At 38.7% G+C, this 25,498-nt stretch overlaps 1 protein-coding gene across 3 annotated transcripts in view; it reads right to left on the reverse strand.

Annotated features, from left to right (window-relative positions):
• Positions 1-25,498, reverse strand: part of ZNF143 (zinc finger protein 143) — a 38,096-nt gene that overhangs the window by 8,200 nt on the left and 4,398 nt on the right. Inside the window, exons 2-12 of one of the 3 annotated variants that reach the window (XM_066551566.1) lie at positions 21,976-22,119; positions 17,779-17,909; positions 16,898-16,990; positions 16,358-16,441; positions 16,060-16,140; positions 14,930-15,126; positions 11,035-11,109; positions 6,878-6,997; positions 5,823-5,898; positions 3,848-3,973; positions 805-984 (exon numbers count right to left, since the gene is read on the reverse strand). In XM_066551566.1, coding sequence (XP_066407663.1) covers positions 805-984; positions 3,848-3,973; positions 5,823-5,898; positions 6,878-6,997; positions 11,035-11,109; positions 14,930-15,126; positions 16,060-16,140; positions 16,358-16,441; positions 16,898-16,990; positions 17,779-17,902 — 1,156 coding nt within the window. In that variant the 5' untranslated portion in view covers positions 17,903-17,909; positions 21,976-22,119. The remainder of the gene's footprint in view (positions 1-804; positions 985-3,847; positions 3,974-5,822; positions 5,899-6,877; positions 6,998-11,034; positions 11,110-14,929; positions 15,127-16,059; positions 16,141-16,357; positions 16,442-16,897; positions 16,991-17,778; positions 17,910-21,975; positions 22,120-25,498) is intronic. The other 2 variants (XM_066551568.1, XM_066551565.1) reach the window with 2 other exon arrangements.

A 25,498-nucleotide genomic window follows, 5' to 3' on the forward strand; every position in this document is an offset into this window, starting at 1 on the left:
TGATACAGGCTGAAAGTTGCCATTTCAGTTTGTCATTGTACTGAGAATTTTGTTACTTTATTACTGGAAGCCCATAGTTTTCCTCAATGATCAGATATATTCCTCAATGATCTATATATATATTGATTGACTAATACCACTTTTGAGTATTGAAAGCTCTGAGGAAATCCACACGAAGCATGTGTATAAACAATTACGATTTCATATTAAAAAACCTTCAATTTAAAAATCAATGGAACGGGTACAATGTCCAAATTACATTGTAAACTAAAAATATAAACTAAGCTATAAAACGTTGCTCTATGAAGCTTGTCTGTGTTTCTATAACATACATAATGCTGCCAAGCTGATATGGCTATCACTGCTTTTACATTTTAGAATCTTCAAATTTGTGCTTATTATTTCTGCTCACCAAATAAGTATTCTGCTCACTAGATAAGTATTTTCACGTCTAGTCTATAAAAAAGGAAGTTTTGACCACAGTTCCAGCAGCAAGGAAAATACAGCTGGGATGAAAGGGTGACTCGTAACAGTGAGCCAAAGTTAAGCTCAGACTTGTCCTTTACTGGTATTTATTTAAGAAAACAGCTCACAAGCCCCAGAATCATATTAAGGATTCAGCCCAATGCCCAGTTTAAAAAACTTTGTATCCAAACCAAAATGATTCTGCCTTGCTAGCAAGGTGGGAAATCTAAATGCTTAAATATCCTCAGCTGAAGGGAGAGGAGGCCCAAACAGAATGACCAAGCCAAGTCACAGAAACATGACTATACCCAATGACAACACACCAAAACACTCATATACCTGTGTGTATTCTCACATGATTCTTATAATTAGTTGCACTGGCAAAAGCTCTCCCACATCCTGGCTCTGTACAGTAATAAGGCCTTTCGCCTGTGTGTGTCCTGATGTGAACCTTTCTAATATTAGATGTTGTGAATGACCTGCCACATCCTTCAAAGGGACACTTAAAAGGCCTTTCACCTGAAAAAGAAGACAAGAAAAGGTGCACAAGCAAAGGTTACAAAAGAAATGAAAATCCCAAGTTACACTTCGACTTGAATGTAGGAACCTAAAGCTACCTAATTTTATCTGTGAGATCCCTCAATCAGAAACTCCACCAACATGCCACTAGAGTGTTCTAGTTTAGCCAAAATGAACAAAATTCAGGAAAATCATACAATCTGTAAGCTAAATTATGAAGCATTGAGATTAATACTTCAACATATGTAGAACAGACTCAATTGCTTGGATTAGCTTGCACACTGCCCATAATCTAGCAACTGTTTAACAGCCTCCCCAATTCATACATATATTACCCATACCAAGTGTAACATACCACTGACATTTGACAATTGTTAATTCTTCAAATGAAAAAAAAGTACCTTCATGATTTAACATATAACCAGGATAAACATGGATTAATAAAACTTGCTATAGAAAGCATTAACCTTAAAAAAGAACAAACTTTCTAAAGAGAAACAGCCATGAAACTCAAGTTTTAAACCCCCAGACCAAAGCAAATCACTTTTTTGTTCTTTTAAAGTCTTTTTGTGTAATATAAGTTTAAGCACAGTAACTTACATCACTGCACCACAGCATTTCAGTGAATAGCAGACAAGGCCAACCAATAATACTGCAATAACCCTGACCTTTCAGATATATCAAAGCACACAGAGAAGGAGAGCAAGGGGGGTTAAACTTGGAGATGTTGGAGCCACTGACAGGATGTCCTGGGGTAATTTCCCACTTCTAGAGGCAAGTACATTCCACACACTGAGCTGCTTACCAAAGAGCAGAATCTGAGAGCAAGAGCTGAACACCACTACAGATACAACTGTAGGTAATTAGAAATAAAAGAACAAGTCCTGATAGACACTAATACCACAAAACTCCACAGCAGTTCACTCCTTGGCGGAGGAAACTACTATTCACTCCTTCGGGCAGCTGTTTTGGGAAGGTTTTCCAGCTTCCTGCCAAGGCAGTGTGTATTCCCCGAACACCTCAGTGTTGTGTTACCATGGCTCCCCTAATCCTCGCTGCAGCCAGGACCCCAAACAGTCCCAAAGCAGCAGGGCTGCAGAGCCGGCCCCACCCAGCAACAGACGCTGCGCTAAAAACCAGGACAGATCGCTCGGAAACAATGCCCGCAGGAATGTCACCAGACCGGTCCCTGGAGGGGCCTTTTCAAATTCTAATGTACTTCCTAGCTAAGCGACCTGTTTCCAGGTGACGGCGAATTCCAGCTCTAGAAATGCAAAGCCTTGAGGCTGTACCCCTCGGCAGCACGAGGCACCATCCACAGCAGCTCTCCTGATGCCAGAGCTGCGTGGCTGGGGAGGTCATGGAGGAAGCCAAGGCAAGCGTTTGATGGCACTGAAAGCAAGACTTGACTCTACTCAAAGACGGGGACAAGTCGCTTCTGGTTAAAACAGGCAGAAAGTGAAGCAAGTGCTGACCCTGATGTGCCTCCTCAAGAAGGGAAAGGTTTCTGAGCCCAGAGCTGCCCCCTGCCCTGCTGCAGCTTGCACAAGGCATGAGCACACGCTGCTCCATCCACCTGCACAAAGCTGGTGCTGCACTTTTCCTCTCCTTCTTTAGCTTCCTGGAAACCCATAAATCTAAAATGAGACACCTCTGGCCCCTCACCTGCTGGGAGATTATGATTCTATTACTCATATTGTTCAGATGGGTAGGTTACATAGGGCTGGCTCAAATCTTTTGTCTCAACTGCAAAACAGATTAAATTACCATACACCTTCTGTGGTGGTTTAAAAGGAAAGAAAACAGTCCACAGATAGAAAACCTTTCAGTACTTGATGCAGTGCATATCAACAGTCCTCTTCTAGAGCTGAGATGATATGTGCTCACACTGATGTTGAAAGATCAAGATAGCACTAATCCCAATAGAATATTTTTGTGTATGGAAGTCCAAAAAAACAGAAATATCTTAATGTAATCCTGAGTTTTTTACAATTTTTATTGCCTACATGTACATCCTACCCTGCAAAATTTTAAGTATTTTTAATTTAAAAAAAAATCCACACCCCTACTTATTTTATTTTTTCTTCTTGACTTACAAAGATTCAGGCAGTTGAGTGGAAAAGCTTGTCAGTGTTCTAGCAGGGACATAAATATATTTAATGGAATAGGTTAGCCAGTGATAGATTGTCCTTGCTACATTTAGGGGTTGTTTTTCTTGAAGATCACAGGCACAAAGGAGACATTGTGCAATCTTGTTGACACGTGTGTGCAGCCACAGAGTTTTGCAGTGTAGTGTGCTGTCTAGAATTTGTGGTTTGGCTTTCAATTTAATGTTTTTAGACAAAACGTAAGATTTCATTTTATTGTGCCTTTGCAACTTTTAGTAGCTGTTGGTTTTCTATGACATTTTGGTTTTTCTGCTGGAAGAAGAGATGGGAAATGAGGATAACAAGCTCAGAATATCAGCTTTCATGGAGCTGGCATGCAAGTTACATTAAAGCACCAAAACTGAGGAACACTGAAGACATTTCTAAGAGGCAAGACCGATTACTGAGGGAAAGTTCCTTGTTCTGTTACAGCTGCAGATGAAACTGTAAAGGCAATGAGTGGCCCAGTGACAATGTAAGTGAGGCACTGCTAGAAGTTAGTGCATTTGCCATGGCAGTGTGAATGCTTTAGCACTTTTTCCAAGAAAAGCATGCTGGATTTAATGCTTACCATGCTGAAATGCTGCTGAGCTCACTGGGCTTCAGGAAGAGAATATACACAGGCTGATTTTGTCAGTATAAAGTCACAGAATGAGGAAAGAGAAAGAACTAAAAATCCACCGAGGTGAACGAACAAAGACGTGTGCTGACAGTACCTGTGTGTGTCCGAATGTGCTTCTGCAGGTCTCCAGAAGTCTTGAAGGACTTGGTGCAGTTCTCCTCGGTGCAGCGATAGGGCTTCTCCCCGGTGTGCGTGCGCACGTGGCTCTTCAGCCCGTACCCTGGGGACACAAAGGGTGTCACAGGGCACCAGCACACAACCAGGACACTCAGCAACCAACACACAACCACAGCACTCAGCAACCAACACCAGCAAAAGCTGGGATTGCTATTCCACTCAGCAATGTTGATGAGTAAAATTTACTCTTTCATTCTTTGCAAGCTCTTCATTCTACCCAACAGAGCAGCAGAACTCTAGATAACAGTTTAGAAATTCTTAGATTCTTTATTTTTTCTTATTTTGTTTATTTCCATGATTCTTCTCCTTCCCTTCAGAAGGATAAACTGCAATTGTGTGGACAATATTTATTCTGCCTTCTGAAGAAGCCATATGCTGTGCATTCCATCGAGCTTTTACCTCTTCCCACTACTGTCATCAAAATGACATCTAATTATTTGCTCACAGGAAAAGCAATAACCACAAAAGAAGTCAGCAGTAAAATCACATATACAGGTGCTAACCAAGAGCAGTCATAGACACTCATTCTCTTTAAGATTACTTTTAGGAACTCATCATCATCAAAAGCTCTACCAGTCTGAAGTGAACTTTGGATCAGACCCTCTATAAATTATTTTGCAATGAGCATTTGAGCAAAATTTTCCTTTCAGCACTTCACTGAAAAGATAATGACCAAAGAAGCCTGAAACAGCCATTTTAGAAAATGAACCTGAATGTCACTTGTATCCACAAGTGATGTATAAATTTGTACAAAATAAAGTCTGTAAGAAAATGACATCTACTTTCATTTCAGTGAGTTCTCCCCAAAACAGCTGAAATTCCTGTTCTTGGTGTTTTTAAAAGCATGAAGCATGTCAACCAAGCTGAGCATTAATTTACATTTATATCTAAAATAAACTCAATTTCAGGACCCAGCCCAGGAGAGTTCTTAACATTTAAACCAAAGACTACTCAGTACTTAAAGTGAACTTTGTCCAAGGCAAGGATGTACAATAGTATACAATGCCTCTGATCAAAAATAGTGTTCATAAACAAAGAGCTGTTTATAGCCATACACCAGTGTGTTGCAAAGGAAGAGAGTATTTAATGACATAGTTTTGAAATCCCTTTACAAACTCTATGCAATTAAACTTAGGTGCAGCCCTTTAAAAGTATGGTTGCTTCCCTTTTGCCTCTTTGCATCAGTATTTATTTTGCTTGTTTCTATTCAAAGCAATTGTAGCAAATGTATTAGAACAGATTAAGTTATTTCAAAAATACCTTATTAAAAAAACAGAGCCTGACTTTTCTAAGCATGATACTAATTTACATTCCAAGTAAAAGAATAAAATTTGAAACAAGTTTTGCTCTTCCACTTCGTTCCATGTTTCATTCCTCATAATTGCATTTTGCACAATCAAATTCCATCTCAGGGAGAGCATCATTTATGAGCAGAGTAATCTGTACAAATGGAGAGTTCCCTTCATGACAGATGTCACTCTGATACAAATTCAATAAAGAACACTTAAACCAGCATCTTCTCTTAAAGTTCCTTTCAAATTTAGACCAGAAGATCAGGAATCTGCCCCTAGCCTACAGGTTCAGCTTTCTATTATCATCTCATTTAACTTTTGCTATTAGTTTAATGGTAAGAAAAGCCTATTTTTAACATTATTTGACTGTAGATGAGAGGAGAAGAGTGAGCGAAGTGTTGAGTGCTTCACCTCCTTCCCCCTTCAGTAAGAGTTAAATCCTCTGTCCTTTCTATTGCTACACTAGATAAAAATGTAACTTTCTTTTTCCAGTTGTCCCAACCAACTCAGCAGTTAAAAAAGGCAATATTAAAAACTTACTTTATTCACAGACAAACACAAACACTAACAAGCAGGAGGAGCTAGTCTGCTCAAGATTACCTGTTGCAAAGGCTTTGCCACATCCGGGATGCTCACACTGGTATGGTCTGTCTCCTGTGTGAGACCTTTCATGCACCTGTTGACATCCAATACAGTGACTAATGAAATGCTGTATCTGGTTACTTCAGCACAGAAACAGCTCATTCTCAAAGCCAACATATTTTATTTATCTTACTAAGATTTACGTTGAAGTGTGTGTTTATGTCAGTGATGAAAAAATCATGAAATATGGTAACAACATTTTCCCTAAAACTAAAGATGCCTCTTTGCAAGGTGTAACCTGATCCTGCCAGTCAAGTTTGGCACAAAACACTTCTGTAAATACATGCTCAGTTGCCATCATGCACTACACTAAAGACAGGAGGTAAATATGCCTCAGAGCCCACTCTCTATCTGATTTTTGACTCCACTGAATGCTTCCAATAATGCTCTAATATTGCATGAAACCTCTACAGCAAGGACATCATTTTAGCAATGACTCCTAATGCCAGCCACTCATTGACTCACTCCTGTGGTCAGAGACAAAGCAGCACTGTGAGCAGGTTACCTCATCAGCAAGGGATTGTGCCAGCCTCAGCTGGAATGTCAGCAGCCCTAGACCATTCACCATTTCAGTAATTCCTTAATTTAAAATAAGGAAGAGAATTAAGAAGTCACCATCTGTGAAAAGATGTACCGTCTTTTCACTCTGAATATTAATTTTGAAGAGTCTCACTTTGTACTATGATGGTGAAATATTTCAAAACCTGGAATTTTTGCATGATCATGCATACATGTAAAGTTGATAAAACAAATGCTGGATTCCAGAATTCCTGTCACACTGCTGGTAGGAACAACCTCGCTATGCTGGCAATAGAGCAGCTGAACATGATCCCAGAACACAAATAAACTCAGCTGAGCACCACCAATTACTGTAAAATCAATCCAATAAACATCTGACAAAACAGCCTCATTGCAACTGGCTCCCTCTCAATTTCTATTACTTTTAACCACATAATTTTTCCAAAAAAACATCACATTTACAAAGTAGCAATGCACATTTTACATCTCCTCACCTTAAGATGGTGAGCTGTTGTGTACAGTTTTCCACAGCCATCATAATCACAGCGAAAGGCTTTCTCTCCAGTCTGCTGAGATTTTGCTGTCACTCTTGTTCCATGTCCTTGCAAGACAATCTTAAGTGAGAGAAAAAAAAATTTAAAAACTCCCAACCACATACTAAAAAAAAAAACAACCAAAAGGGATCAAAGAAGTTACACATTTATTTTGCTATCAAGCCAGAGCTGATTTTGACAGGTTTCTTTTGTTTCTCTTCGCTCTGCTAGGCCATGTATTTCTGAGCAAATTTAAAAGCTTGCATTAATTAGTCCAATAACAAAGACAAATTATTTTAAATATAAGCACAGTGGTAAAATGACCAAATTAGTAGACAGACAAGTCATAGGTGCTAGCTCTGTTCCTAAGGGAAATTAAGTTATAAATCAGACCACCTTCAAACATACGTTCATGGAAAGGCCAAACAATAATTAAATATCCTTAGAATAAGCATTTTTTGAAAATGAAGTAAAGCATTTTGTACTTGGTCTGCCATGCATGTACTTTAATCAAACTAATTGGAGCACTGTGAGCTAGGTTCTACTCTCCCTTGTGGCATGACAACAGGAAAATAAACAGCACAGCTTCAGGAGGCACCTGAAACCCCTTGCACAGGCTCCTTTCTACACTGACATGCAAGAAACATGAGCAAAACCTGACATTCATACAGACAGAACACAGAGGCAGCAGCCCAAACATCAGCACTTCCACACGACTCTGTGCAAAGCAATCAAGACTGTTTTATACAGTCTGTCCTTTCAAATCACCTCCCTTTTGGTACAAATCCAATTCTATTCCAAAATGTCAAAAGAAGATTGCACAGGGTGGATGAGGAGACAATACTCTCAGCAGAAAACACTGTCAGCTGCAGCAGGTTGCTCACAGCCATATCCAAATGGGTTCTGAGTATCTCTAAGGATGGGCACTCCTGAAGTCTGCTCCCAACATTCACATTCCCAACTAATTCTTTTGGCAACTGAGGCTCTGCAAAGTGGCTCCCTTTGCTCAGTAGCCTGCTCAGATTGCCCCTTGCCACCCCTGAGCTCCAGACTGCTCCTCCTGGGCCCTGCTGTGATGTCCTTCTGCAGATACCGAGGAGGTTAAAATTCCCCATGAGGCCGTGGGCCTGTGCACACCAGGCTTGCTCCACTTGTCTGAAGAAGGCTTCATCTTCCTCCTGATCATGGCCTTGTGGCACAGTCACCAGCTCAGCCGCCACACTGGGCTGAGCCACCTCCCACCCCACAGCTCTGTGCAGTCCTGCTGTTCCCAGTGGAAGGGCAGCTCCTGCTACCCTCTTTCCCCAGCTGGCCCTTTTAAAGAGCCTGGATCCATCACCACAGCACTTCAGGCACCTGAGCCCTCCCAGCACAGCTCCCTGCACCAGGGAGACTGCAGCAGCACACACCTTTATTTCCTCTTCCAGAGGAATCACACATTTCACTGCTAACACCTTTCCTACAGATTTTCCAGAGAGGATGGAATAACCTGTTACCTTCAGACTCTTTGTAAGACTAAAGGAGCAAAGTTTAATACAAAACTTTTAATCAGCTGAAATGTGCAACTCCATCACTTCAGAAAGTCTCCTCTGGAACCACAGAGAAAAATAATCTGGATTGAGAACCCATTATTGATACTATTGTTTAACCTGTGACAGCATGAATCACAGAAATCACTTCAATACATTAAGGATCATAAAGAACACACTTGGTTGAGCACCTTCACTGAAGCACTAATTATTTTTTTCCTATCTATATCTCTACTACAACTTCTTTGTTGTTCCAGCATACAAAAATATTAATATAAAATATTTACATAAAAATATGTGTAGTTGCTAAGTTCTACCATAAAGCTCAAGTATACCAAAGTTGAAAAGAAAATGAAAACAATTCTGTAATGTGCTGATATCTGCAAGGAAATAACCAGCCATAATCCTACCAATATTAAGATGGATACAAAAACTGGGGAGGAAGCACCTTTCTAATAATGTGGAACTTACTGAGAGGAACTGTGTACTTCAAATATTTTTAAACAGAATGAATAAATAAATAGAATTTTAAACCCCCTATTTTTAAGAGATCACAAATGCATCCTGATCTCAGAGACGTAACACAGGAGAAAAACAAAGATCTTGGATCAGATTTTTCCTTGGATCAGATTTTTTTACTGCACGCATAAAAGCAGAATCATATAACCAAAGTGTGTATTATGAACAGATGGGTATGACAGGTTTGAAAGGAAATAGTGAGATATCCATTTGGGCACAGAGAGTCTTTTGTTTTCCCATGTAGAAATCACAAAGAGGTTTTATGCTTTTTTTTTCTTAGCTGAAACACCTAACTAACCACATGCAAGTCTGAGTGACTGCTTAGCAGTGTGACATCTGTTCTATTCCCTGTGGAGTTAAAAAGTTTATAAATATACACCTATTTAATTCTACATCTAAATATGAGACTCTTTCAAATATTATAGATTAATACATATGAATACAGAATGAGTTCCAAGCAGGTATCTACTTAAATCAAGATATAAAAATGATTTCTATTTTTATACAGAACCGATAGCTGTGGGCCCCTTCAACTGAGGGCCAACTGTAGTCACCTTATAAGGGTCAGAATTTGAGACTAAGCCTCATTACCTTTTTCAAATATCAGATCTTGTTTTGTTTGGAACATGCAGTGCTCCATAGATTGGCACATTTCCATACTGCACATATGTTGCCATATATGTATAAGATAAAACCACATCCACATTCAGTTTGCTTTGGGGCTGAAGCCAAAATCAATATTTACGTGGATACTGATTACAAGTAATTCTGCTTAACTGGCTCTTCCTTAAGGAAAAACCAACAAAGCTTTTATCTTACTCCTCCTTGAATTTTGCCTTTCATTGCAGTTGTATCCCTATTCCAATCTACAAGTGCAAACCCTCTAAATTTCTTGATTTCATTTTCTGGAACATGGTCCAATACAGTAAATAATGCAAGTATTAGTTATTCTCTCCTTCCACAGTCATGCCACACAGCCAAAAGTTACGTGTCTGCAGCTTTAAATATTGTGGGATCTAACTTGTAAAAGATAAAAATAGAAAATTTGAGCTGTGAGAGGTGAGCCTATAATTATTCCTTTCACACATGATGTATTTTGAACTTGGAAGAAGACATTTTTCCTCCTTGTCTACTTCATTATTTCTTAAATTAAGCAAAAAGAAGAAAAGGTTTGCCCAGAGAAGCTCCATTCTCAATGCAATGACTTTTCCATTTTTGATTTTGTCACCTGAACATGTGAGGATATGGAGTTTTTAGTGTTATTTTAGTTGTATATTTGAAGCCCAGGATACATTTTTCTTTGTCTTTTCCTTTAATGAAATACATTATAATGCCAAATACCATTCTCCTTAATCCATAATTTTATGGATCCTAGGGAAAAAAGCTTGAGACTCAGTAAGTTGCACCTATATTTTCCATTACCCTTTGAACTTTTACATTAATCTATTAACATTTAAAGGTTTTTACATTGCTGTGTACAAACAATATGGATCCAGAAGAAGTTGTTGAAATCTTTTTCTGTTCTTTAAGCATTCTCTAGGAGCAACACTCTTAACTACTGATTCTTTATAAAACCTGCTGTAAAGGTCAGGGACCCTAACAGGGCAAGTGGAATCAAAAAAAGTCATTCAAGAGAGAACAGTTCCAGACCTATGCCTGGAATGGTCTCTCCTAGATGAAATCTAAGAACTGAGACAGCATTTTTCTGCTTTAAATACTATCAAAAGTCAGCTCCTTCTCTGGAAAGAATTTCTGAAATACTTACACTCTTACTGAAGAAATACTCAGGTCAGCTTGAAAAATCTTAGAAAGTCAACCTAATTTTTAATTACCTTTTAACAGGAAAACCCCCGAGACAGTAGTAAGTATTAGAAGATCTTTTACACTCTTGTGACATGATCTTGTACAGAGTGAGATATTATAATCTATCTGTCTAGTTTGAAATCTACAACTTCTGAAGGGTAGAAGCAAACCAGAGTTCATGGTTACAGGACTCCCTGTCATGCACCTTGTTGGGCAGAAAAGACAAAAGAAATAAATATATTTAATTATTATGTATTAAGCACATACCTGCATTTTTTTATCTTGTTCATTTTCCCCTATAATTCCTGTGCTACTAACACTGTCATTTCCATCAATAGACACCTGAAAAACAAAGTTGAAATGGGATAAACATTTACAGCAGTTACTTTTATTCATCTCAGAAACAGAGGGTTACAGACAGTTCCTGGGTTTATTATTTCATAGCTCTCTAGCTCCCTCTTGGAACATGGATATCCCATAGTACCTGAACTTACACAAAAATCACCTCTTGCAGCATCTGCATTACACAACAGACCAAGTGAGCACAGCAAAGTTGTTTTGTAACAGGCTAGGAAAGACTGCAAGAACTAAGGATGTTAAATTAATAGACAAAAGTATTACAATATAGCAATGAATTTAACAATACCGAGTTCTGACAAAAACCAAAAACCCCAAACATTTACTTATTTTATAATCAAGATATCTCTCTCACTCCATTAAGCAGAATGTACTTGTTCAAACAGCACAACTGCTTTTTGAATCAACATACCTAAGACAATGTGTTACATCTCAATTTGAAAAAGTCAAATTACAGCTAAGCAAGGACTTGGGTATTGCTACATAGGTTTGTTTTTAAAGACAGTCTCCAGGAGGAGAAAGGTATTGCTGTTTCCAAGGAGCTCATAAAAATATTTGAAAGACTGTTGGTGTTAATGTGAAATTTTTATTTAAATAAAAATGTAATTACCCAGTTTAAAAAAACACCCCAAACTCTCTCACAAGCATCAGCTCAAAGAACAGCATGTTACTGGTCACCATATAAAAAAATTAAAGTATACTTTGCATAGTTTTCCATCCCTAAATTGTCTCTGTACTAACCACAGGCATTCACAATAATCTCTGCCTCCATTATATTCAAGGCTGAGACTGATGCACCTAAGCCTAGTCTAAGTGATTTTATTCTTCTCTAAAGGAGTTTGGCAGGACCCCTCCCTCCCAGGAGCCACAGCAGGCCCCAGAGATCACTGGGGTTGTGTGAAGCACCTTGCCCACAGCACCAGCCCCCAGCAGCTTGCTTGGAGACTGGCAGAACTCATCCCATGAGAGCTTTTCACACTCCCGCTCTAAATTAGACAATTTACTTTTGGGAACTTTGAGCTACAACAGTAATAAGGAAAGTGCCCAAACAGAGGTAAATTTACATTACAAAAAGATTTAAGAGAGTGTCAGAAAGCAGGTAATTTTGGGGTGTTTTTTTCAGACGGAAACAATAGCTATTGTGGGACCTTCCCCCTCAGAATTTTTAAAGGAAGAGGGGAGAACCTGCACAGAAAGGAGACTTAAATTATTTCATCCTGAACTTCCTGCTGTTGGTAGAGAGAAGAACTGCTGACATGAAATTAGAACTTGATCAACTATTGGAAATGAATGATGCCAAGAGAACGTGTGTGCACGTGTTGAGGCATGCACAAATCCCAGTTACTGCACTCTGCCAGCAGCTGGGATGGCACAGGAGAGCAGCTTTTGGGAGGCAAGGATGTGTTGTAACCTCTTCACCATTCCATCACCTATTCTCACTTCCCTGAGAGCAATGACCTTTTCTCCTGGCTTGCTTTGGGAGGATGGTGGCACTGACTCAGCCCAAAATTACAGGACTCAAGTCTGCATGTGCTTTGCATGTTGGAAAGTGGTACTTTCCTGCCTCAAGGAGAAGTGAGGGACAATGAAAAATGTTCACATTCCACCACTTCCAGTGAGCTTCTGGGGAGTCTGCTTGGGCCTCTCTGTATGAACTCTCTTATATTCTACACTGATCTTGGGCACCCCACTGATCTTTCTGTTTCTGCCTGTTGCATAGGACAGGGAAACAAATAAGAACCACCACTCTCCAAATTCACCTTTTTTTTCTTTGCCCTTTAAATTTCAAAAAGAAAGCCTTAAAAGAACCAAACAAAAAAAGACACCCAACTTTAAACTTCTCTTTTGCAGTATTGTAAGATCTTTGAGCTCCTCCTAAAATAATCTCCTTTATGCTAAAGAAAGATTTAGTCTGCCTTCAAATAAAAACACAAGGGCACCTACACTGAGTCAAAGTAAAGGCCATACCACTGCACCATTTCAGTTCCACCAGCAGCCAGCAGCAGATGCTGAAGAACACTAAACAAACAGGCCAAGCATGAAGTGATGCATTCCCCATAATCTTCTGCCAACCTCCAAGCAATTTGTGGTTTATGAACTTCCTGAACCAGAAGTCACGTGTTTCTACCAAATAGCCATGGATACATTTTTCTTCCATTAATTTATCTAATTACCCCTTGAATCAAAAGGACATATTAGTGTCCACAATATCCTACAAGCAGGGCAGTGCTTAACTTTGAGCTGTCTGAAACAGCACCTTTCTTCTTCTTGAACCCATCATATGTGAGTTTCACCTGATGTTTCCCAGTTCTGAAACTGGTGCAGCCAATGACAAATCACTACTCTTTTTTGGGCTACCTAAAATTTTATAAAAACCTATCATATACTTACCATGTCTATTTCATTTCTTCCTGTCCCTTTCTCAAGGTGTCTGAAACACCAGCTATGAAAACTGTACCTTGCCTCCCTATGAAGAGTGCATGGACATGGAGAAGAATCACAAAACTACATTTCTTCTTTTAAGAGAAGATTCAGGGTTCTGACCATTGAGCTGATATTTGCTTTTGTACCCAAAAAACCCCATAAACCAAATGTAGTGCTTGGAAACTCACTTCTACTGAGTGTCCCCTTAAGGGTCCAGCAGTACCATTCAGAATAAGGTTCTGAGATGAAAGCTTAAAGAAAACAATTTTTCCTAAACAAACACTCAAGTGCACTACAGGAAACAAATTCACATTACAGAACTAAAAAACCCATATTGAGTTAAATAGGATGAAAATGCAAATTTATTTGCATTTCTTCTGTTTCTTTTTCACCTGCTCAAAACAGATATGTATCAGAAATTATGATTAATACAGGTGCCAGTTAAGAAGGGAAAAGTTGTGATTGATTTAATCTAAATGAAATAGTACCTGTGGAATGTATAAAAGCTTGTGATTACAGCTCAACTAACATTGAATTACCTTTTATTTTATGAAATGTTAAATCACAACACAATTTGACTGCCTGCCTTAGGATCTCTCAATTCTAACAGACAGAAGCATAATGAAAAGAATAGTGAATAAGCTATTTAATTATCCTAACTGGCCTCCCAAATTTTGACAACTCTGTGACATTAAAAGGACAGACTTTAAAATATATTCTGCTCTTTTTCCAGAGCAATACAAGCACTGCTGGCAATTACCTAGCTGCTGGGACACAGCTTAACTACAGAGTCATGGAAGTTGCATCACCCATTACCATACTTACATCATGCTTTACAGAGCCCAGGAAAGTGAACAAGATGAATTTTGTGCATCCTACTGCATTTGTACTATTGAAAATAGAGATGAAAGAAGTTTTTTTCTGAACTGTCTGACTGTCTTTTCTACACTTCACACCATGTGCTGCCCTTGCTTAGTACACCAGGCCATACTCTTCCCATTCAGGAAAAAAATTAATCCAGCAATAGTGCCTGAACAAGAATAATTCAACTTTGTCCTTCTTTGCAAACAGTGTCCTTCCAAGAGACTCCTTTGCAATGCTATAGGATAGAGGAGATTTTAATTTGGCTGTCTAAAGGGCTTTCTAAATCCTACTCCAGTTCAGTGGTCAATCTTTTCTCCTTTTTATGCAACACTAGGCACCAGAGCTGCTCATGACAGGGAAGCACTGTCATGACAATTTGGTGAGCTCTCTTCTAGGAGTCTGAGACTCTCCCAGCTACAATTTAATTTCTTAAACAACAATTGGCATGTGCTGCCAGGCATGTTGTGCTGTACATTTTTTTAAGACATGGTGGCTAGAGAAATGCCTTGCAGAGTACCTTGGCTGCATATTGCTCCAAAGCACTGATGGTGTCAGGGTCGATGGCAGCATCTCCTGTGTGCAGTCCTGCCACTGTGCCATCGGCCTGGATGGCCAGAATGGTGTCTGACTGTGGCATCTGCACCGTGTGGTGGATGTAGGCTGTGGTTCCATCCTCCAGCTGCACAGCCTGCAGGGCACTCTGGTCATAACTGTCTGAGGAATGATATTGCACAGTGTTAGGATTCTGAAAGGAGCAGCAGTGTGTTACATGAGAAACTACTGCTCTCCAGGAGGTGTCTCCTGAAGTCATAGACACATACGAAATATATAGGAAATAGAACCACTAGTTTATAAGAAATATAAACACTTAAAATAATACTATGAATAACATAGGAATTTGTTTTCAAGACAATACCTCCTACAGTTTTATTTGTACACTTCAAAAAGTTCAAAAATATTTATATTGATCTAGTTTTATTTATAAAGGAAATCAGGAACACAAATATGCTTTCCATTTCAAATCTACCTATAATAAAATGAAAATAATATAACAGATCTACTGATATCATTACTTCAGATTTTAGAACTCCCAGATGTCACATTTTAAGAAGAGAATCATGCAAATATGTAAAAGAACCACAAAACATAAGACAACTTTTAACAAAAAAATTCTATATTACATTCTTTCCTCTTACTACTGTTGTTTGTAAAATGTAATTGTCACACTGGTTTAAGCGGTCTTAAAATATATGCTTGATCACTTTTTCTAGAGAAGTGGTACTGTTTCCAAGACTAGTGTAATCATCTTCATTTCAGAAACATATGTTATCTGGAATAACTACATTTGCATTCTTGACTGTCAGCTGTCACATTTTCTGCCCTATTACCTAAAGGTATAAACTCACTTTAATGTGATCCTGGGCTAAATAAACAGTGAAACACACTGGGTTTGATTTCATTTAAAACTGTTATAGGAGGCCCAAGTCGAGAACTGAAACGGTCATTTCAACAATTTTCGAATGTCAAAGAAACAAGTAATTCACACTGTGAATCCCATTAAGATAATTTTTAGAGAGTATCCTGTTAAACACTGCTGAAGTTCTGTGGGACACTGAGGTGACAAATGCCACTTGCCAGAGCAGTTACCTTTTGAGGTGTGATGAATAAATGCTGTGGTTCCATCTTCCAGCTGAACCGCCTGCCCATCTTCCAGACGCAGGCTCTCCCCTGCACAGGAGAACAATTACAGCAAGACTTCAGAGAATGCTTAGGTGGAAAGATCAAACACTGAATAGCCAGGATTACAAAATACCTAAGATCCCTTCATGATTATTTCCATTAAAATAAGAAATCAAGCTATTTATCATGACTGTTAATTACTTAGGAGCAATATTTATCAGGAATACATTATTTTAGAACATATTTCTTGTATTATTGCACTCACTGCTTTTAGGCATAGGTACATGTTGAACATAGGCAGCAGAACCATCTTCTAATTGAATCACTTGGCCATCCATTAATTTACCATCTGAAATACACAGAATATTTTTAAGAATTCTAATTGTGTAACACATCACAGTTTTAATACACAGTTGATACTTTCTAGAGTAACATATAAATAAAGTATTAACAAGAAATAATGCTTGGTAAATAGAAAGCACAGTGTTACTGTAGAGAGCTTTTAAAATTCTGGGATTAAAAAAACAGAAAAGGTCTGCTGTCCTATCTGTTAGGCAGAATGTTGATATCTGGGTTTGAACCATAAAGATGTCTTCACTTTTGTTTGACTCATGTTCTGAATTTCATTTTTGCATCTTATTAGTGGCAAAACAAAAACATTTATTTTATAGTATTACCATGATTTCCCACTGGAATTGGAACTTCAGAAACACTGTACAGATTTTGAATGATTTTACAATGCAAAGAGAAAGTTAGAAAGGGGAATACCACTTCAGTAGCCATCAGTTGGCAGTGCTCTGCCTACCTTTAGAATTGTGCTGGATGTAAGCAGTGGAGCCATCAGCCAGGGTAACTGCTTGCAAACTTACACCTTCCATGTTTTCCAAGTTGTCACCATCTAGCAGAGAAAAAAGTTCACCTTCACTACAAGCAGCATGGAACCCTAGAAATCTCAGCTGAAAGACCTCCATAAATTATGACATCCCCTCAAAGCACACTGGTTTGACAAATAAGAAGAGTAAGTAATTCTTACTTGCTTTCTGGTTTCTAAGCCTGGGACATGTACTAGGGTCATATATTCTAGATTTTGCTCTGTAAACATGACAGCTAAATATTATTTTCCTTAACTAAAAAAAAATACAATGTCACTGAATAAATAACTACACAGCTGAGGTTTTAGGAGAACTATGAATTAAATCATCAGAGCCAAGAGTGAAATAATGACACACATACTGTATTGAAAATTTTGTTTTGTACAAACTAGTTGTCATTAATACACACCAAGCTATTTAGATTAAAATGCACATCTAGGAGAGAGTTTGTAATCATGTAAAATCATAACAAAGCTGTCAGGAAACATCAAGTTTAAGCCAATTTCAAGTCAATCTATTTTAAAACTCAACTTGCTTAATGCATACTTAGATATCAACTGAATTAACAAAGTATAAAACAGTAAGACTACACAGAGAAAAAAGTCAGATTGTATATTTAATATATTTTTGGCACATTTGGACTTCTATTATCTTAATTAAAAAGTAATTTCCATCTAGAATTAAATTAGTGAATTTAATCAATCTCAGTTAACTGTTTTCTGTTGGACTTTTAATTCAGAATAAACAACATGAATGTTAGTGTTTTATCTGAGTTTCAAAGAGAAAAGACATAATAATGTAGAGCTATTTTAACCTGAAGGGTCACCTTGCACAGCTACAGCTTCTGTTAGACACAGAGTCACGTGCTGGGCCTCCATTCCTCCTCCAGAAAATTCCGTCATTCCCTGAGAGTCTCGATTGATCTGAGCTAATAACATTGTCTACCTAGAAAGAAAGGATTCAAAAACCAGAACACTGAAATACAGAACCATCAGCCCAGTCTAATGGGATTTTTATGCAGCTGCTACAAATATTTTATGTTATGTTTTGCATAAAATAGATGCAAAAAATTATTGATTTATTGAAAATACTTTGAAGGAATAAGAGTTATCTGAAATAGATAAGTATTTTACTTTATTTAACAATTAACCTAGATATTAAGGACTTCAGGCAGGACTTTATATAAGTAAGTGCATCAACCACATTTAAATTTCAGTTAATTATAAATGATTTAACCAATTTACAAAGACCAATGGTGGTAATGACAGTACAGATAATGACACCTATTTGTCCCCAGAATTGAAATAAAGCTGACAATTCACCCACAGTCACCCATGACAACAGCAGGGCTTTATCTGTATAAATCAAAGATCTCTCCAGTGCCAGTAAGAGGTTTAAAAACACCAACACACTGCAAAAGTCTAACTGAACAATTCAACTATTTCCCTCGATTTTTCCAGAAAGGTTTCTGTTTAAACAAAAACAAAACAATCTGTCCTTTAAAATAATGAAGTATCCCATGATAAAATTTGTTAATTAGACAAAAGGCCAGTGATCAGGGAGTGACTGCTGTACCTCACAGAACCAGACAGAGCCATCCCTTTGCATACTCACATTTTTACCAGGCATGTTTTACTATGGGAGATCACATCACAGCTTTTAATCCTAGTGTGGTTCCATGACCTGCTGGTTTATAATTCAAGGCTGAGAAGAATAATCTAGGGGGTTTAATTTATTTATTATTATCTTTATAAATATATTTACCTATTTTTACCTCTACAGTCCAGAAATCTGCTCTTGAATAAGCAATTAATCAACAGTCTCAAAAACCACTGGGAAAATTGTACTTTTCTCAAAACTAAGGAATAAGGAGCACAAAATTAGTCCATGTAGATACTCCAGTATGCCTACAGTATTTAAAGTTGCCACACTAATTTAGTAGTTGACAATTACACAAGCAGTATTTTCCAAGTACATCCAAGTGTATACACAATACTTTGTATACACTTGGATGTATACATCAAATACTTGTTCCTAGAGTTGCAGGCTCAGTTTCTTATTTCCAGTTAAAGGAACAGATACAGCTGAACAAAGGAAGTGGAAAGCAAGGGTACCTTTGGGAAAGTTTTAAACCTTCTGCCTTTTTCATATGTTACATTGAAAATCATACCAAAAAACCCAAAACATTACTAATGATCAGTACATAATTCTGTAAGAAATATGCCTTCCAAGATTAATGGCCTCATAATTTCTCTCTGGAACATTAAGGAAATTAAAATACTGGCTTGCAATAAGGAATTTGAACCTCGAACAACTGGCATCAAAAAGATATAATTAAGAGAGAAACCAAAATATAATTCAAAATGGGTGTGAGGGTATTTTTTTAGAATCCAAGAGAAGATGGGTAATTCTTCCCAACATCCTTTTCAGGAAAAGAAGCTTTTACAGAAAATGAGGCCTCTAAAAGAGATGCAATACACACAAAAAGGAGAAGCCACCCAGACTAAATTGCATTTATATAGATGTCTCTGAAGAAAATGAAATAGGAAAATTTTTTGGATACTATAATCTAAGAGACAAGGAACTGTATGAGGATATAGGAGAGCCTGAGTTCAACCTCTTGCTCTGCCAGGTCCATGACTGTGAATTTGGAAAATAACTTCTTTTCCTACCACTCATTTATAATCTCCCCACCTCAAAATAGGCAGTAAACTTTCACTTAGGAAGCAGTTTGCTCACAAACCAAAAATCAATCATGATGTAGCTACAGAGTCAGCCTAAGCAGGCACAGAAGCAAAGCAGCCCAGCATTCATGTACTATGCAGAAAACTGTTAAGTTTAAAAAACCCCAACAAATAAGATCAGAAAACTGTTGCAGTTAAAAAAAAAAACACAAAAAACACAACAAAACAAAATAAAACAAAGCCAAACAAACCACCACCACCAAATCTAGCAACAAAAGGACTTTTATCCAGCCAGTCTGCAAGGGCTGCTATTCTGGAGGTCCTACTAGCTTGTAGCAAGTTAAATGAACTATTTCTGGTACTATATGCTAGTGGTACCCAGAGGCTGGCTGTCCTCTGACTGCTAACAGAGGTCTGTATTGGCAGCATTTTCCATGCACTGTTTTCAGGACACCTCATGGAAGCAGGCTGCAAAACAGCTACACATTGCACCCAGCAGAGGAGAAAGGCTTCACAACCACAGGTGCTCACTGGAACTAGAGTGAAACAATTCCAGCAGATTGCACCTCAAAGGCCTTTCAACTCAAGGGTCTACTGGAGGAGAACTCCCTCTCTTAGACCCCCAGCACCTTTAGTATCACCTCCCTTCCTTCAGGACTCATGGCTCTGCTCCCACCCTTGGGCAGCAGCGAGGGAGCCAGTCCATGCAGACAGCTGCAGAATTCTGAGTCTAAGCAGAACTAATGGCTTAAGGGGTGAGTAGCTGCTTTGGAAGGAAAACAAATCTAATGCCAGATATATTCAAGCGCTGCAGGAGCAATAGTTTTTGTTTAAATTGTTTCACAGTGTTTGTTACTGTAGCGTAGCTATCAACTCACACACACTGAAAACAGCTGAAGGGAACTGCTGCACACACAATGGCTACAACTTTCCTCTGTTCCACAGGATCTGGACTATCATACAACCTCACACAAGAACTCAGCAGCAATGCAGCCTGTTCCTCCCAATTCCGGCTCCTTTCAATGGTCCAACACATCCTTTTCTCAATCCTCTGTCCTTCCACTAAGTTCCTTATCCCCAGCTCCATTCCTTCTCCTATCATGATACCATATTTCCAGAACATGACTCTTCCCAGCTATGATCCCATCCTTCTTGTCAGAATAATATCAAATACTTTCATGCCCACACCGACTCCTTCTGCAACCAGTCTCCAATCTTCTCTTGCTGCTGCTCTGTTCTATGACCCCCTCACACCACTGAATATGCCCTTCCTTCCTCTCTGTGTCACCAGCTCATGTTCAGACCCACCTTGGAACTACATTCCCAAGAGGCTGGAGTATTGGGGTCCCCCCAAACACCAGCCCCAGCTTTGACTCCCTCTGCAGGGACACAGCAGCTTTGTTCTGACACTGCTGTGCAGGGAAGAGAGCCCTCTGCCACAAGTGGCTGAGATGTGCTGCTCCCTTCCAGGCTCTCCTCTTCCTCCCCACTGGAGAACACTGACTAGCCAGACAGGGCAGGACAGATGCAGGAAGGACAGATGCAGGAAGGACAGATGCAGAGCTGCCTGTGCTGCAGAGAAAAGGGTCAATCTGTCAGAGGTAATGATGCCACAGTACCACTTGCTGAGGGTAGTCAAATACAGGAAGAAATTGCCAAGCCAGTTATGGACTCTCCATCCTTGTAAAGGTTCAAAGCACCTTGACACAGCCCTGAGCAACCTGGGCAAATGAGACTTGCTTTGATCAAGCCTGAGCCAGATAAATTTCTGAAAGTCCTTCTAACTTCACCTGCTCTCTGGTAATCATTTCAATCATGCACACATCTACAACAGCATCACCTTGCTGTTCATGTATCATCCACCCTGCAAAATCTACTCTCCTAACATTTTATAATTTGCTTTGCTTTTTCAAAACCAGTTGGTTTTCATCAAACTCAAATCTCTTCCTTGCCTCCACTTCAGTCACTCTCTTGAGTTTCCATCAAATTTGTCTCCATCATTTTTTCAATCTGAATCTTACCAGCTTCTTTCCCTGATTCATCATTGCTTTTATTCCTCTGCCTTTGCATCAGTTAGCTTTTTTCTTTAAATCTCCTGTCTGCCAGGAGTTCTGTCAATAAAAATCTAGCAGAGATTTCCTTTACCCACTTCAAATATTGCTCATTAGTTAAAGGCAGCTGAAAGTAACCATTTTTAGGAAAAGCCAGGAACCCTGGGGCGGAGCCTACATAGCAGCTCGGCAAAGATTGACACACATGGAGTCTGCTTCATCTCAGGAGCTGTCTTGCAGAAAAGACAAGTCCAAGCTCAGTCACCAAGTACTCACTGAAGTGAAAACTTGAGAGTTGACTTTGTGAACTCTTGCAAATCTTCACAGATCACAGGCAAGCTGCAACTGTCAATTTCCAAAGGCACATCAGTGACGATATCTGGGCAGACTTGCACAAGGACACGAACGTATCCTGCATTCCTGAAATGATTAGTCACCAAAACATATCTATGGTATCCATGCAGAGAAAACTTACCATTCTTTTAGATGGTTCAAACACTTCTCACAAAAAAAATCAGCCTGAGGCAAAAAAATTTGGCAGAAAATCTCAGAACTGAAGAGTGTGTCCAACCACAGGCAGCCACCCCCTCTCTAGCACTGATCCATCCCTTCAACAGCATCCAGCAGGACACAGAGGTGCAAGCTCTTATTTAAAAAAAAAAAAAAAAACAAACCAAAAACAAGCCACCACCCCCTGCAAATTATCTGAACAGAAAAAAAAAAATAGGCACACATTAAATTCTCAACTTGGAAACCAAAGGAATGTGAGGGAGGGAAAGGATGGTTAAAAACAAAAATTTTTTTTCATGAAGTTGCCTATCTACAGAGCACCTCCTGTAATTTTTCCTCCACCAACACTCAAACAAATAGAATTTTCTGAGTGCTATCACTTGTTTTGGAGAAAAGATGCAATGTTAGAAGAAAGGTTTTTATGTAAACTCAATGTAGCAACTGGAAACAGGGATCTCCACTAAAAAATAGGAATCAGCAACAAAAAAACAGCAGGTGGGATTCAGGCAACTGTAAAGCAAGGGGAGAGCTGGCAGAGGGCATGGCTGCTCTGCAGCAGAAAGGGGGTTTGGGGCACTTGGGAACTCCAGAAGCTGAGAGGAGAGCCCAGTGTGGCTGGAAAAAAGCAGAAATTCGCAATTTAAAGAATAACTATACCACTGTATTGCTAGACAAAGGAAAAATCCTGCAGACACAGTAGCAGAAACTCCTTAGAGAGACAAAGATGATGCTTAATGGGAAGAGGATGATCAATGGGAAATAGAATAAAGTTTGTAATAGCAGGCATGGAAGAAAATTTACTGTTACTAAATACAAACTTAAAATGTGCAAACAAACTGGGAAAGAATGACAGGAAAAAAGCAACCTTATGCTTGTTCACTCCCCTCATGCAGACAGCACTGAGAAGTTTGAAATAATATACATTTATTTCAGTTGAAAAGAAACATCACTTTTATTTTAATACACTTCTAAATAATGTACAAAACCATTGTAACTTTATAAAATATAAAAACAGCAAATAAAAACCAATCAAGAAGGGTAATATGGCAAATAATACATAGCCTCACAATAGTGAAACTTTTATTAAAGAATTTTAGAAACTGTATTCCCGTGTTTGACACAGCTGGATCCCAAAAATCAATTCAAGTATGTCCACAGTGAAACATTATGAAGATTTTTCTGAATTAATACTGCCTACCTTAGGGTCCTTCTCAACTGATATGATTGCAAATATCAGTCATTTCACAAAACTAGTCTGAGCAACCAATGTGTGTTAATTATAGGTACTGTTTTTCAGTTTTCAATCTGGTTAAATACATTTCAATTGATAATTCATATGAGTCTCAGTGCAAAAAATAAGTCTGACAGACTGGAAAACTGACTATTCCACACAAAGTTTTTCCAGGCAACCCAAGAAGACTTTTAGCATTTCTTCCCCCACTAATTACATAAAGTCATTTGTCATCTTTAAGCTCAGAAATAGACACAGGAGAACTAAGACTCTTTTGACAACCTTACCTCTGCTCCCCTACGTAGCTGCATGGTAATATTTTCCAGTATTAAGCAGAAATCTGTAACAGGGTCAGAAATTTAATCTAGATCCTGTGGGTGCTTTGATCAAACACTTCAGGAGACATGGATTTCCTTCTTCATCAACAGCCCTTACCTTTTCCAGGATTTTACTGCACTGAAAAATTGGGGTTTATGCTGTTGTCAATCAGATTGACTTTCAGTAAAGGTAACAACTTCTTAATTGCTATGTGCTTTCTCACATAATCTCAATTTCTTTCACTGTATTTTCTCCAATCTTTTATAAAGGCAAAACATATTTAAACAGCAATTTCCACAGTATAAAATGAAAACAAGGCTGAAATACAGAACATAAACCTCTCCTACAGAATCTGTTAACATCAGCTGGATTCAGATAATTTCATAGCAAATCACACAATCAATTTCGTACATGGTAAAGAAGTGTTGTGAATAATAAATAACAGTCCCTAAGTCTGGTCCTGCAGAAAAACCCGACCAAGAGTGAGAGCACTGTCAACTGCACAAGCACAACATACACACCCTGAAGCAGTCAAACTCAAGGCTCCTTTTTATTCTTTTTACAGTATTTCAATGTTTCTGTTCCACAAGAGATACACCCTAATAATAATACAGTTCAAGACTAATTCACTGCCAGAGTGTTTGGTATTTCTTCAGAAATGAAAAATAAATGCAGGACCAAATTTATCATTACCTTAACCACACATCAGTCTGACTTAAGAGTGAGCTGTGGGAACTACATTTAGCATGACAAAATTACTTCATGTTCCAGCAGTCTTTTTCCCCCAAAAATCATTTCCATACAGTTTATAGAGCAAATGCTATCTACAAATTGTGACCGTTAAAAGTATTGTCTGATCTTAGTGCTTGCATTTTATAGAAATTAAAAAAAAAAATTGGATTAACCGGTGCAAATAAAGAATATTTACAAATCCTTACTCTAACTAATGAGATTATGTGTGTGTATTTTCACTCTGTGGGAATGTGAAGGTTGCTATTATTTTTGAAGGTATGGCATTTAAACACAGGAAGATTTAGAAAGTCACCCACCAACAAGTCCTACACATGTGAGAACACTCAGGCTGATCCCAAATATGACTTCAACCTTCACACATTTCTTGAATATATTAGAGAAGAAATTACTGGTTAATGAAAGGAGGCCAGAGTAGTTCCATCAGCACTGAGCTGTCAGCAGTGCTGACAGAAGCTAAACTCCTGCAACTCTGGCACAAGCAGCTCACAGCAAACACCCAATTCCACGACCACATCTGCCCGGGGTGCACCATTCCAGCAGCATGGCTTCCTGAGCCAGAGGTTTGAAACAGATCTGGGAGTTTCCAACAGAGCCAATTCCAAAAATCCTGCATGGAAGCTGACAAGCAATTGAGACCTATGCAGCACACTGTTTGCAGAGGTACAGACACCAGGGTTCCCAACCTTTTGTATTAATTAAGTACAAAAAACCATAATAATGCAGCTGGTCAATGAGCAACATGCTAATGACTCGGTTGTTAGTATTATTATTATTATTAGCTGTAGTAGTACACAGCAGCAGCAGTTTGGCTTGAGGAAAAGCCACCCATATAATCTGTCCCAAACACCAGATTCCAGCAGGCCTGAAACACGCGTGTATCATTAGGAATGCTGGGCTGTGTGCATGGAATGCCTTGCAGACCTACTGCAAATGCAACTGCAGAACTCACCTACCCAAACTGCCCATCAAGTTTCTCTCGATGCAGGT

This window comes from Molothrus aeneus, chromosome 6 (assembly GCF_037042795.1).
Source record: "Molothrus aeneus isolate 106 chromosome 6, BPBGC_Maene_1.0, whole genome shotgun sequence".
In the NCBI taxonomy this organism is placed as follows: domain Eukaryota; kingdom Metazoa; phylum Chordata; class Aves; order Passeriformes; family Icteridae; genus Molothrus; species Molothrus aeneus.